This window comes from Vidua macroura, chromosome 20 (genome assembly GCF_024509145.1).
Source record: "Vidua macroura isolate BioBank_ID:100142 chromosome 20, ASM2450914v1, whole genome shotgun sequence".
Taxonomy (NCBI): domain Eukaryota; kingdom Metazoa; phylum Chordata; class Aves; order Passeriformes; family Viduidae; genus Vidua; species Vidua macroura.
The window spans coordinates 4,928,230-4,941,351 of record NC_071590.1 but is presented as its reverse complement, the minus strand read 5'-3'; the positions used below and the strand labels follow the sequence as shown (position 1 = coordinate 4,941,351).

General features: G+C 49.6%; 1 protein-coding gene and 1 long non-coding RNA gene across 12 annotated transcripts in view; one reads left to right on the top strand and one right to left on the bottom strand.

The window, feature by feature from the left end:
• CUX1 (cut like homeobox 1) overlaps nucleotides 1-8,305 on the bottom strand; it is a 270,331-nt gene extending 262,026 nt beyond the window's left edge. For 4 of the 9 annotated variants that reach the window (XM_053995232.1, XM_053995235.1, XM_053995234.1 and 1 more), the window contains exon 1: nucleotides 8,145-8,305. In XM_053995232.1, coding sequence (XP_053851207.1) covers nucleotides 8,145-8,207 — 63 coding nt within the window. In that variant the 5' untranslated portion in view covers nucleotides 8,208-8,305. Of the gene's footprint in view, nucleotides 1-6,738; nucleotides 6,845-8,144 lie in introns of those variants that run through there. The other 5 variants (XM_053995237.1, XM_053995242.1, XM_053995239.1 and 2 more) reach the window with 4 other exon arrangements.
• LOC128817095 (uncharacterized) lies at nucleotides 7,579-11,558 on the top strand. Of its 3 annotated transcripts, none has more exons than XR_008440098.1 (3): nucleotides 7,579-7,657; nucleotides 10,148-10,296; nucleotides 10,861-11,558. It is a non-coding gene; the product is annotated as an uncharacterized LOC128817095 (long non-coding RNA). The 3 variants fall into 3 exon arrangements; XR_008440099.1 differs by lacking the exon at nucleotides 7,579-7,657 and adding an exon at nucleotides 7,855-7,952; XR_008440100.1 differs by lacking the exon at nucleotides 7,579-7,657 and adding an exon at nucleotides 8,150-8,228.
• The last annotated feature ends 1,564 nt before the right edge of the window (nucleotides 11,559-13,122 follow it).

The following is a 13,122-nucleotide window of genomic DNA, read 5'->3' as shown; positions in this document are numbered from 1 at the left end:
TACAAATCAGCATGTTCTCTGACTGAGCCATTTAAAATATTGAGAACGAAGGTGCAAAAAAAATGTAACCACTGGGTCCTGTTTATCCACAAAACGGAATTACGTAGCAGCAAAACCCAACAGTAACTGCTAACTCACAATCTTGTATCTCAAAGAGGGGCTGGGAGCACTATCAGTGTTTCCCAGATGGAGAAGCAAACCAGGGCAGGCAAGGGATGTGTTCAGGGGCTGGGGCAGCTCCTGGCAGTGAGAGTGCAACTCCCAACTCATCTGAGAGTCACTGCCACCTCCTGACTGTGCTCACGCTGAATCTGAAGCAGTTCAAGGCTCTGGGTGTCAGCACCACTGCCCAAAGTGATGTTCACATACAGACATTTTTGATGGGCTGATACACACCAGCTTCAGCTCAGCCCTGGTAAGAGAAATCTTTCATTTTCTTTAGAATATTGGTTCAGCAACACCATGAAACCACAAACACCTAACAGAGATACAGAGAGCAGAAGGAGCAAGACTTAACCCATCAAACTTCCACTGCATCTCCTCATCTGCAACACTCCCTTTTGGCTTTGCAGTTATGTTTCTACAGGAATAAGCCAGGGCATTTCCACTCAAAACATACAAGCTTTTTTGCCATCTAAGATATACCTAGTCTGAGTCTTCACTTTTAAAAAAAAAGTCAAAAGCTATGAAATTGCCTGGGTTTTTTGCCCCCCTCCTTTATTTTTCAGTAAGAACAATGAGAATGTTTCTCCTATTCATAAAACCTGAAAATACCATGCAGGTGGATGGAAAGTTACCAGGAGACACAAACCCTGATTGTCACAGGGCAAAACTCAAAACTGCCAGTGCACTCTGAAGTCACACCATCACCTCAGCATCTCATGGACAAATTTTCCCAGGATGTTCCCACAAGGACAGCCTGGAGGAAAGCCCAGGTGATCTAAGGTGAGCAAGTGCAGGTGAGGTGATTTGGTGGTAACACTACAGCCAGGCATTTGTTGGGAGACCCACCACAGTGCCCTGTGCACTGCCCACTATTTATCTGAAAGCTAAAATAAGCTCTCTTCTCCCAACTGTACTGCAAGAAGTTTCATTTCCAAGTCCTAGGTTTATGCTCACTCCTTACCTCCTTCCTTTCTTCACCACTTCCCTCTACCCTTCCACTCCTTTAAGCAGTGTCACTTCTCCCATACCACTTGTTTTAATTTTTACTTCCCTCTAACATTGCTGCCCTCAGCTAGTCACTCACGAGCCACAGACAGAAACCAACATTTCTCAGCAAGGAAAGACCTCTGCAATGTGTCAGAACTGATGCTGCACACACCCTCCCCAAGCCCATAAAAGCAATCCCACGGTGACGTGATAGAGCAGCAGCACTGGACCATCCCACCTCCACAGCTTGAGGGATGTGATAAAATGTTTCCAGAAATCAGACCACGGTTTGGTCTCACCTGAATTCCCATGTGCAGTGCACACCCGGGCTCACCTATACAAAATCACTGGATTCAGCAAGAGGAATGGTCACGTTCCTGTGGAATTTGTGCAGCCATTTACCCATATTTTATCCTATCATTCACAGAAAGCTTGTGCTGGCACTCCAGATGCTGCAGTCTCCAGGCTTGCTCATTCACTAAGGTACATTTCCACACAAAAGAGCAGAACCACAGGATCTGCTCAGCTCTGATGTATGAACTCCTCTGAAAAGCCTCCGAGACAGCCATGGCCTACATCCGTACGTGCCTCAAAGTGCTCACAACCAGAGACACAAAGATATGGGGGAATTCAAAGCATCTAAACACAGCAGCTTAAAATACTTCTGTGCATCTGCTTTTGAGCCTTTCAAAAATGAGTAATCTTCACCTCTGTCTTCCCAGAGCAGATCATTGGAGTCCGTGAGGAGGAGGATGAGCACCACCCCAGCTGCCCTCCCTGCTCCCCAGGAAAGGCAGCACAGCTCCAGCCCCCACAGAAACTTCCTTATTGCCCCATCTGCCGACAGAGGAATCAAATTATTCCAAGGCAAGGGGGCAAGTGAATTGCCAGGGAGGCAAAAAGCTGATAGACATTAGTGTGACAGGCTCCAGCTGCAAACCCCTGCCTGCTGTAACACACGCACAGGAGCTGTTAGGCACCTCCCAGCTTTAGCACCTTCATACCAAAAATTACCTTTATTCAGGGTAAATGTTTAACTCTGCTAAGTCACAGGACGGACCAAGAAACAGTGCAGCAAGAACTGTCTTGCTAGAGACAGAATAGAAGCACAACCAGGGTACAGTGGTAGACCTACTGCAAATTCCTCACTGCCTAGTGCTTTCCTGGAAATCCAGTTAACTGTTGGACAGGAGTGGAGACCTTCGTTACATCCAACAACCAACACCCAACTGTGTTTAATCTTTTATAAAAACTTAACAATCTGTCTGCATTCCACATTCTGCACAGTCCAACCAGTGCAATAGCCTGTATTTTCTTCATTATAACTGCCAATAAAGGCAGAAATCACTGATTTGCCTTGTCAAATCAGAGACAACAAAAGCAAGCTGAGAACATATGTCACAAAATGAGTAGGATTTATCTTATAGTCACTAATTTAAGGAGACTATTTCTGACTGTGAGGGCCAAGTTTCTCCCATCTTTCCTGGTACCCTCAACTCCATGTGTGAGCACTCCAGTACAAGTCTCATCATCCATCACTCCTTGTCTTCTGCAAACAATCCCATTTCAGCTTTCCCCCTCTCATCCTCAAATCTTTCTCCCCATTCCCCCATTCCAACACAGTGGACCACTGTCACTATATTCCCAGTACAGAAAACATTGTATTTTCAAGGCCTTCCCACAAAGGATATGGGAAAGAGCCGAGCACAAGGGAAGGGAAAACCTGGAAACACAAGATGGGAACTTACCACACTGCTTACATAGAAAGGCTGCAAGACAGTGCACACTGCCTGCTCGGTGCCTTAAAAAATACCAATCATCCACATCTGTTCTCTACCCAATAAATAAACTGCCTTTATTCTCAGCCTCAGTGTGATCAAACTGAAACTCTGGATTATGCATTTTTCTACATCCACTTTTTGCATTACAAATCAGCTTGCAAATAAAGAATAACTGTTCACTGGAATTTTAGACTGCATGTAATTTCTTCTCTAGAAAATGCTTCACCCATTACTTATTTGGTATTGTCAGATACAGCCAACCAGTGTGATGTTTTTTCAGAAAACTCCCAACCATTACCATATCCCAAATCCTCCCTACTGCACTTCTCAATACATCATCCAATTAACCACAAACTTGGCACTAGAGCAGAGTGACCGAAGCACACACTGACTCTGCCCCATTTCTGATGGGCATTATTTCACTGCAGGAATAGAACAAGGGATAGAAAAGCTCTCAGAGACTGATTCCCAAGGAACAGGACTCAAGGAATCCTATGAAAGACAAGTTCTTGTGCCAGAAGTACATCAAGGGCCTTTCTTCTGGTATGTCACGTGTGGTGGGTGTCCAGGGACATCACCCTGACCACCACAGCTGCCAAAGCTTTCCTGCTGCAGGGGAGCAGTGATTGCTCTGGGAGTATCTTGGCAGCAGCGCCCTGGCTTTGCCATCCCTCCCTTCTCTGTATTGCATCTTCCTGTAGGAACACCCAGCTGCTTTCACCTCTCCTCTCTGAGCAGCTGAGGGGAGCAGAAATGTGGCTACAGCAGCTGGAGACTCTTCTCCACAAGCACATTCAGCTACCACTGTAACAGAGAGCCACGACCACTTTTAGGACAGAAACAATTCTACAATGACCTGCACAGATACCCAAATTAAACACTCAGACCTGATCACTAATTCCACTTCTGTTGAAGCATACAAACTCCTTCACAGATCAGCTTGTGCTCTGGTACCAACAGACCCAACTGAAAGATGCCAGCAACTCCACCTGTTTCTAATTCAGTAACAGAAGTACTTCAGTATTTAAAAGCTATTCATTACAACTTAGTTTTTCCAGATTTTGTTACAGATTTTATAAGATCAATGGTTTACCCTAAACAATTAGTCACAGCCTGCACAAAACTAATACTCTATCCTTACTTTAATCATATATGATGCAATACCAGGATGAGATTTTAAAAAATAAACACGTTAGCAAGATTTGCCTTTAGATTTTCACTCCCCAGCTTGATGGTAACGAGTTCTGCCATTCTGCTCAAAAGCAATAAGAAACGGTACTTTTTACCAGAATGTGAGCCTGTCCTAAAAAGCCACAATGACTTTTTGAGAACTTGTGTTTATTGTCAAAATAACTACAGATAGTTTAAGTTTTCAAATGGTATTAACTTCTTCCACTTGTCCTCAGATCCAACTCAGAGCTGTGGCTCAAGTGGCTCAGACTTACTCCTGCTGGTCAGAAGACCAGCTACCTCCTCTGGTATTGATATATACGCACATATTCAGAAATATGAAGCAAGCTGTCAAGGAGAGCTGCATGCTGCGCCCAAGGGAACACAGCGCTCCTTTTCCTGTTCTGCAGCAAAAGGTTGTTTTTAGAGTGAAGGTGATGGGGACACCAAAAAACTACAAACAAACCAGGACCACGGAACAGCAGGTTACCTTCACGCTGCTGATCTGATTCCAATCGCAAACTGCTTCCAGACAGGACGTGCAGCTTTAACTGGAGGGCAGCAGCATTTCTCCAGTGATTTCATCTGCATTTACTGCCACAGCACTCGCTCTTTGCAAGGGGCTGTTTTCTCTGAGCACTGCAACTCCCTCCCCATCAAACACGGGCCCATCTACTGCCTCACAGCAAACTGAGGCAGCAGTGCCATGCCTATTCCACAGTTTCTTTAGGAGTCATGCCAGCCTTTACTACAGAAAAGGGTTAATGTTCAGCTGCGTGCCTCGCAGGTACAGTCTCCAGTGAAGAGCCCCGTTTGATACCTGTAGGAAGCTGCCATTTTTGCATCTCATATTCCATTTGTGAACAGACCTTTTTGTTCTTTAATCCAAGTTCTGAATTATTTAATCCTGTCTCCAACACTTGAAACATCTTTCCCTATAAACAAGGGGTTATTTAGCGAAAGGAAATAAATAATTTAAAAAGTCAGACCCTAAAGTGTTCCTGGCTCTGTTTTTAATTAATATTGATACAATCTGGAGAAACCTGCTGCTTAATATTACAAGGCAGGTCGAAGCTCATCAACAGTTAAACATCTCCTTCTAACAGAAGGTGGAAGAGGAAGTTGGGAGCAGCTGGGTACGCAGCGCTGGCTGCCAGCGATCCGGGACTGCCCAGTCCCAGCTCCTCACAACTTTCTCATGCACAGAGAGCTTCAAAGCCCTCACACCCTGAGCTACACGAGCTGGAGTTCTGCAGGGCTCAGGTGGAATTGTGTTAAGCATAAATCCTCCAGGCTTTCGCGCTGGAACAGAGTGTACACGGAAGTATTTTTATTTTCTACAATTCCACGCTCGAAATACGTCAGTGCAAGTGAAGGACGGGGATGGAGGGAGGCATGGACAGTTCTGTGGGACTGAACTTCATCCCTGGGAATGATAGTTTTTATAGCACATTGCTTCATCTGCAAGTGGGAGTAAATATTACACTACCTCTTTGTGCAGATGGATGGGTAAAAAAAAAATAAAAAGCTAATTTGAAACAAATTAACTATTCTGCATAGGGAGGAAGGTACTCTCTCCCTTCCCGGTCACTCCAGGGCTCTCTGCAGACAGAGTGCATGCAAAGTTAACAAACTGTGCTGCTCACAGCCTGCCTGGTGAACCTGCCAACAGGTGAACAGCCTCAATCCGCAGCGCGGATAAATAATCACCAGTCCTCAAAAGCAGGTAATGAATATTGTTCAAACAACTCTAAGCTGGCGTTACCAGAATGCTTCAAAGGAGAAGCTACAAGCTGTTCAAGTCAGACTGTCACATTTAGTCTGCAAAAACGAGATTAAGGTTTGTACAGTGATACTCCACAACAGGTTTTACAGTATGCACAGAAATTAAATTATGATAAAAGTGAGCTATTTTTTACTAAAAACAGAATAGAACAATCTATCAAAATGCCATTTGGCTGTGTTCATTACATTTTAGAATTTAATTTACATGATAGATACTTTAGCATAATATGTTTTAATCAATAAGCATTTCTGAAGGCTTTATTTTTATAGGCAATATTTAGACTTGTTCACTGTTAAATGTAACACCACAGCAGCGATGGTCAGAGCGTTTATTTTCCTATGCTAAGCAAGTACAGCCACACGTACACAGAGGCAAAAGCAAAACTCCACAATTAGAGATGTCAGACCTTGTTTAACTACATCTTAATTTAATCCATTTTATTTTATACAATTCTACATCTGGATCTCGTTTTCTGTATTCCTGTAGGTATTCCGGGTCACTATTAAGAACCCTTTCAAGTTAGCAAAGTTCAGCCAAGTCTACCTTAATCCAAAACCTTTAAAAGAAGCAATAAAACGCGAAAAGGGGGTGGAAGACGACAGAGAAACCTGAAACAAAACGCTACTTTACCCCACCTCCTAATGCACCTGAAAGTCGGAAGGAACCGGCCTCCCAGCACAGATCCCACTCAGCACTTCCCCTTTCGGGGGCTGCTGGGGTGGGAGTTTTGAATATTATATACATATATATATATATATGTATTATATCGCTCCCGCACGGCCGGCCGAGGGGAAGGGAGGGCGGCAGGACCCGGGTCCCGCTGCCGGCCCCCCGGCAGCATCCCCTCACCTCCAGCGGGAATGCGGCTCTGCCCAGCATCAGCGCACCATCCCTCCGCCTGCCGCAGCCTCCGGCCGGCTCCAACGCCGCCTCCGCGGGGGCCAGGGTGGGCAGCCGCCGGCTTTCGAGCCAATTTATTTAAACGGGAGGCAGCGGCGGGTTTGGAGAGGCAGGGCAGCGCCTTCCTGCGCCAATCAACTGGGAGACACGCGTGTTGCAATCCCATTCACGGCGGGAGCAGCACCGATACAGCGCCTGACAACCCCCCCGGCCCGCCCCGGCCTTATCTGTAGCCCGGCAACTCAATTAAACCGTGGGGCCGCAATTCCCCCGGGGACGCTCCCCCGGGGCCAGGGGGGAGGGAGGCCGGTCTGCGAGGACTTTCCCTCGCAGGAAACGGCACTTCTGGGCTCTCCCGAGCCAGCACAGTTAAAGCATCAATATTCCGCTCATCTGTCAGATCCTGGACAGCAGGAGAGGCTGGAGAGCCCGTGAATTATGTAACGTGCCCTCCCGCCGCCGCGGGGAGATGCGCCGCGATGCCCCCCGCCGGCCGGGACGCCCCCGCGCCCCTCCCCGCGCCCGGCGCTGCCCTCCCGAGCCCCCGCCTCTCCGCGCACCGGGCGCTCGCCCCTTCCCACCCCGCGGGACCCTCCGCCGCTCGCTCCCTCCCTGCCGGCCGGTCCCCCCCGCGTCCCCTCCCCTCGCGGCCCGGCGCGGTGCCCGCGGCGGTCGCAGGGCGGCGGCCGGAGCCCCGCGCCCGGCGGAGCGGAGCGGAGCGGAGCAGAGCGGAGCGAGGGCCGGCACCCCGCGGCGGCGGCGGGGAGCGCCCGCCCGCCCGGCCGGCACCACAGCGCCCCCAGCCCCCGCCGCTCCGCGCCTGCACCGCCAGCCCGCCCGGCGCCCCCACACAAAGTCCCAGCACTCGGTAAACTTTCCCCGGCTCCCGGCGGAGGAAAAGCGGCGGGGACGCGGCGGCGGAAAGGGGGCAGGCGGCGGGGAGGGAGAGGGAGGAGGCGGGCGGGGGATGAGCGGCGGCCGCCGGGAGTCCCGCCGCGCCCGCCGCCCCGCACGGCCCCGCCGCCGGGGGGGAGCGCGGAGCGGGGAAAGAGCAGCCCGGGACGGAGCGGGCGAAGCGGCGGCAGCCCCGGCAGCGGCGGCTCCGGCGCCATCTTGGGCTGATCGATGAATTGAACAAAGAGGATCAATTTCCGATGGGGCCGGTGATCGATGGCGGGGGGGGCGGAGGGAGCGGAGCGCCGCGGCCGGGCGGAGCGGGGGGTTCCCTTTAGGCGGCGCGGGCCGGCAGCGGGAGGAGGAGGGGGAGGCCGGGCCCGAGGGAAGGCGGAGAAGGGAGGGAGGGGGGGGGGTCCGGCGGCGCGGCCCGGCCGGTGCGGCGAGCGGGGGAGCCTGACCTGCAGCTGCTGTAAATCAAAGCGCTTCCAATATTGAAACATCGATCCCACATTGGCCGCCATCTTGAGACATATTGAGACAGAGTGAGCGGCTGATAGAGAGAGAGGGGCTGGAGTTCAGGAGCCGGGAGGGAGGGGGAGGGAGGGAGGGAGGGAGAGAGGGAGGGAGCCGGCGGGAGGGGGGAGGAGGGGCGGGGGGGCAAGGGGGAGGGAGGCGGGCAGGGAGCGCCCAAATCCCGGCCTGGAGCCCGCCCGGAACACGGACTCAGCCCGCGCGCTCTCGGGGGGGGGGGGGGGGGGAAGGGGCGCCGCGGCCGCGCGCTCACGGCGACCCCGCACCCCCGGCCCGCGGCCGCGGGGACCCGCCGGGGAGGGGACGCGGGACACGCGGGGACAGCGCGCGGCGAGGCGGGGACAGGCGCGCGGAGCGCGGCCGCGCCGCGCGGGGGGATGCGGGGACAGCCGCGCGGGGCGGGGGAACGCGGGGACAGCGGTGCGGGGACGTGCGGGGGGGATACGGCGCCCGGGGGATGCGGGACCAGCCGGGCAGCGCGGGGATGCCGGGCCGGGGGGACGCGGGGCGGTGCGGGGGCAGCGGGGCGGTGCGGGTTCATGGCAGCGCATCGCCCGGCTGATGGTGCCCGGAGCGGCGGCGGGGGGGAGCCCGCTCGGGGAGCCGCGGGGCTAAAATTAGCCAAGTGCAGAGAGTTTAGGGGAAACAGCAAGGAAAAAGTGCATCGAGGGCAGCGGGTTCCCGGTGTCCGGGGCGGCCCGGGAGCGCCTGGAACGGGATTTCTTCAGCGCGGACAGGCGCTCCCTGCCAGGGCCGGTGCCGCCGGCCGCTGCCGAGGGGAGACGGATCGCACGGAGGTTGGAAAATCAGATCCCAGCCCCGCGCAGGATAGCCATAGAAACGGAGATTAAAAGGATGAAATAACTTATTTTGTTCTAAACAATGATGTTGCTATAAATATGAACATTTTCCTTGTTCCCTTCCTGAAAAGCACAGAACATTTTAGCAGGCTCATCTCCTAACAAAACAAACCAGCCTGCAGATGCCTTGCACCCGTCGAAATTATTCCCTGTTTTTACTGGGAAATGGGCAAACCCACGGTCTGTACCTGTCCCCTCTGGAATCAATAAGCTGCACAGTATTTTTCCAAATACAGCTACTTTTGCTGTTTTGCACTTCATCTGTAAAAAGAAAATATCTCTTCCCCCCCAAGTGAGCGATTGTAGATTTTTTCTCAAATTGTATTTGATCACCGAGTGAATTTAGTGCTCGCTCAAGTCCGTGGGCTGACTGCTTGGAAATGGCTCTGCCTGTCTTTGGAGAAGTTAGGCAGAGACAGCAGCAGAGCAATTGCCACAGATTATTTCCCAATCTGCTGCCGGCCTCCTTTGGAAGAGCACCATCATTTCAGCCTCCATTTCCACTTTTTGCTGAGGCTGCTGCTTACAAAGATACTAATTGCGATGGCGGGTTTTATGTTAATGGGTTCCACGTAATGATCAGCCCGACGACTACAGACCTTCAGATTGTTGGTTGGCTGTGCTGGGAATAAAACTAATGGCATTTGGTTATGAAAATGTCAGACCTCTACATGGTGATCTAAACTGGGGGCCCAATGAGACCGAAATCCAAGAGCCTCCGTGCGACTGCCGTGGGGCTGGACCCAGGGATGCCCTTGGAGAAGGAAATTCCTTCTCCCCCAGAAATGCCATGCTTTGAGGGAGGGCAGCTCCTTGCTGGGATGATGCTGGAGAGGATTGGGGTGCCTGGCTGTGGTCCCCCCTGGTCTGGGGAGAGGGTGTGGGGTGCTCGGAGCGACAGCCGGGGATGGAGCGGGGATGGAGCTGCACGAGCCTCCAAATTCTGACTAACGCCGTAACCGGTTTGGTAGCTCTAAAATAGGATTTTAATCCTGGGAAGCATCATTTCACATTCCAGTGATCTAATCAAAATCCTTTCCTCTAATCTCTCCATGGTCCCCCCTTTCTAGATGAAAGAGGCTGGAGTTCCTGTCTTCACCCTTTCTCCGCTGCCTCCCTGTTCTACCAGTCTGTTCTGTGTCCAGGCAACTGCAAAAAGACATTTCAAAGGCTCCTGCCGTGCCATGTAGATGTTTTCTCTTGTTAGTTCGGACTGCAGGTGTGTAAGCCTCGAGGATGAAGTATCGTGGTGCTGTTTTAGGTTCGGGGCACACAGTCATGGCACAATAAATCACATAGGAACGCTCCGCTTTGAACGCGCGCGCACAGAAAAGGGAAAAGAAAAAAGCATCTGACCTGAATCATTTTCTGGAAACACATCTGGTTAAAATCCAAAGTTTTAAATTGAGTAATATTTTAAAATACATTTGGAAGGTATTAAATTACAGTGTTATATCTGGTAATATTTATGATACTAATGTGTTAAGCGGAGGTTTATATCTGTCAAGAAATATGAATGATTGTCATATGGGGTAACAAATGAATCCTGATATAAATAACATTTTATGATATTTTTAACATTATTGTAGCCTTTTTTTTTTTGCAGAAGTTACATTATTGCCAATTTGAAATAAAAGCTCTGTGGCTGCATACCAAAGCTTTTAGCTATGTAATTTTGAATAAGTATAAACCAGTATGGCTGATTTGGGGAATTACTGAGAAACCTTAACTCTGCCGGAAGACAAATGCTGAGCACCTATAATTCCTATTGTCTTCCATGCAGGATCAAGTCCCTCGTTTGCCATTTTGTGTGGCAGCAAGCCCAAGGAAATCTTGCTTGACAGCTCTGTTTTCTCAAAGTGCTGCATTTCTTCGGGCTGGATTCTGCAAAGATCCTGCAGGCTACAGAGCTCCTTGGAGCAAGCAATAATGTGCTTTGTGTCCCTGCTGAAATGTACCTGTGCACAATGGGAGAGGGAGCTTGGAAAACTGGGTGCACCCTGGCAAGAAGATGGTTAGAATAAAGTTTTCTTGGGTTATTATGTTTTGAGGAATCATTCTCATCTGTTAGTTTGAGGAAGGTTTTTCTAAAGTTAGATTGGATCTGTGTAAATGCTGACTTCTTTCAATGGGCACTAATAGAGTACTGAAAAAGGAAGCACAGTGGATTTGAAGTTTAAATCTCAAATGGTGGCAGCAACTAGTACTGCTTGATACATCCAAAATAATTTTAAGTATGTTGTACAGATTTCTTTTTAGGAATTGGGTGAAAATTACATAAAAATGTGTTGCCTACTAATGTTGTAAGATCTCACTGATACAGCTATTTAATGAACATATTTGCACTTTGGACCATCACAGAAAATTGTGATTCTTCATGTCATCATCTGGAATACTGAGGAAAATGGATCTTTATTCCAAAGGTCCCAAACTGGTTGGGAGGAGTTCCTTAGCACAGCTGCTCCCCTGGGCATCAGTCTGCATTCATGAGGATATTTTGGACAATGAGTCCAGTATTGATCACTGGACTTGGGCTTCTCTTTGCCTTAATGAACCTGGTTGATTTTCTTGGCCAGGACACTGAAAGATGAGGTGCTGCTTCTCCCAGCCCCTGCAACTTTTGGATCTCTTCTCCAAGGATTCTTGTGGGTTTTTTTTTCCTTCTCATTTTCATGTAAACTGACTCCCAAATTTCTATCAGTGCCCCTAAAAGAGTTCCTTAAGAGCCTTCTCTGTACCCTGTCTGCTCCTTGTCCAGCCCCTTTCCTCCTCACTTCATGACTCTCATATTTGCATTTTCTTCAGCTGATTCTTGTCCCTGGCTGCCTGGAAAGGAGCTCCTCATTCCAAAATCCCAGCCCTCTCCACTGTGGAAATGCCCTTCTGTTCACCTTAAACTGGATTTGGGATATCCTTTACTGCTCTGAGCTATTGCACAGCAAGATTCCACGGGGATGGCAGGGAACAGAGACAGCCAAACAGATAATTTATGTTCCTGGGGGATTTAGTCCAAATTAAGATCAAAACTCATATATGTCTTCCAAATCACAGATTTTTTTTCCCCAGTTATTTTCAATGACTCTTAATTCTGCTTGATTTATATCTCTGGTAGTAGCCAGAGGTTTTGCAGTACATAAATTGCCTGAGGGTTTGGCCAGTGATGTGGACACTGTGGCATGTAGAAGCTCAGGAAAAAATGGTTGGAAACAGGGAAAATCGCAGGGAGAAGTATCCCCCATGCCTGCACACAATTACCTGGGTGTCCAGCTGTGGTCACTCAGCTGGATGAACACTTGTTTTCTCAACCAACATGGCAATTCCCACATTCCTTGAAAAATTGGGAAAGTTTTAGCAGAAATCATATAGATGGCAGCACACGTGATCCAGGCACAAAATCCTATGATTTCTGCTAGCCTGTGAGCACTGCACAGCCACAGATACACTCTGGCAGGTGGAAGAGAAGAAAGCAATTCTCACAGAGGGCAGGGAAAACAGCCACAATTAAAAGCAAAGTAAATTTCCATGGTGTGGTTGCTTGCTGGTTAACTCTGGAGACATTTATGAGGATCCAGCATAACCCACAACAGATCTTCCTTGAGGATTTGTGGATTAACCCACACCAACACAAACATGGGATGGCACTGCAGGGGTGTCTCTGCCATGTGCAGCAGGAGTTACTGAAGACCCCAAAAGAGCTCCCACAACATTTCTCTCAAATAGCTGCTTTTCTCACTGAATGTTCCATCCAGATGTGTGTGGTGTTTTGGCCAACATCTGGAACAGCAAAAAGAATTAGAGGAGGAAAGGATCTATTGGGTTATGCATTCCCTGGAGCTGGAGTGAGTAAATTTGATACTGAATTTCTCTCAGGGTATGGTTCAGCCTGGCTTTAATCCTTGCCTTCTCACCCTATATCCCATGCACAGGATGGTACCAGGGTTTTGTTGGATGGGAGGCACATCCAGTCCTTTTCTGGCCTCATGCTCCACGCAGCACTCTTCTCTCAGACTTAGGCTGGTCTTGATTTGGGAATTTATCTTTTCTG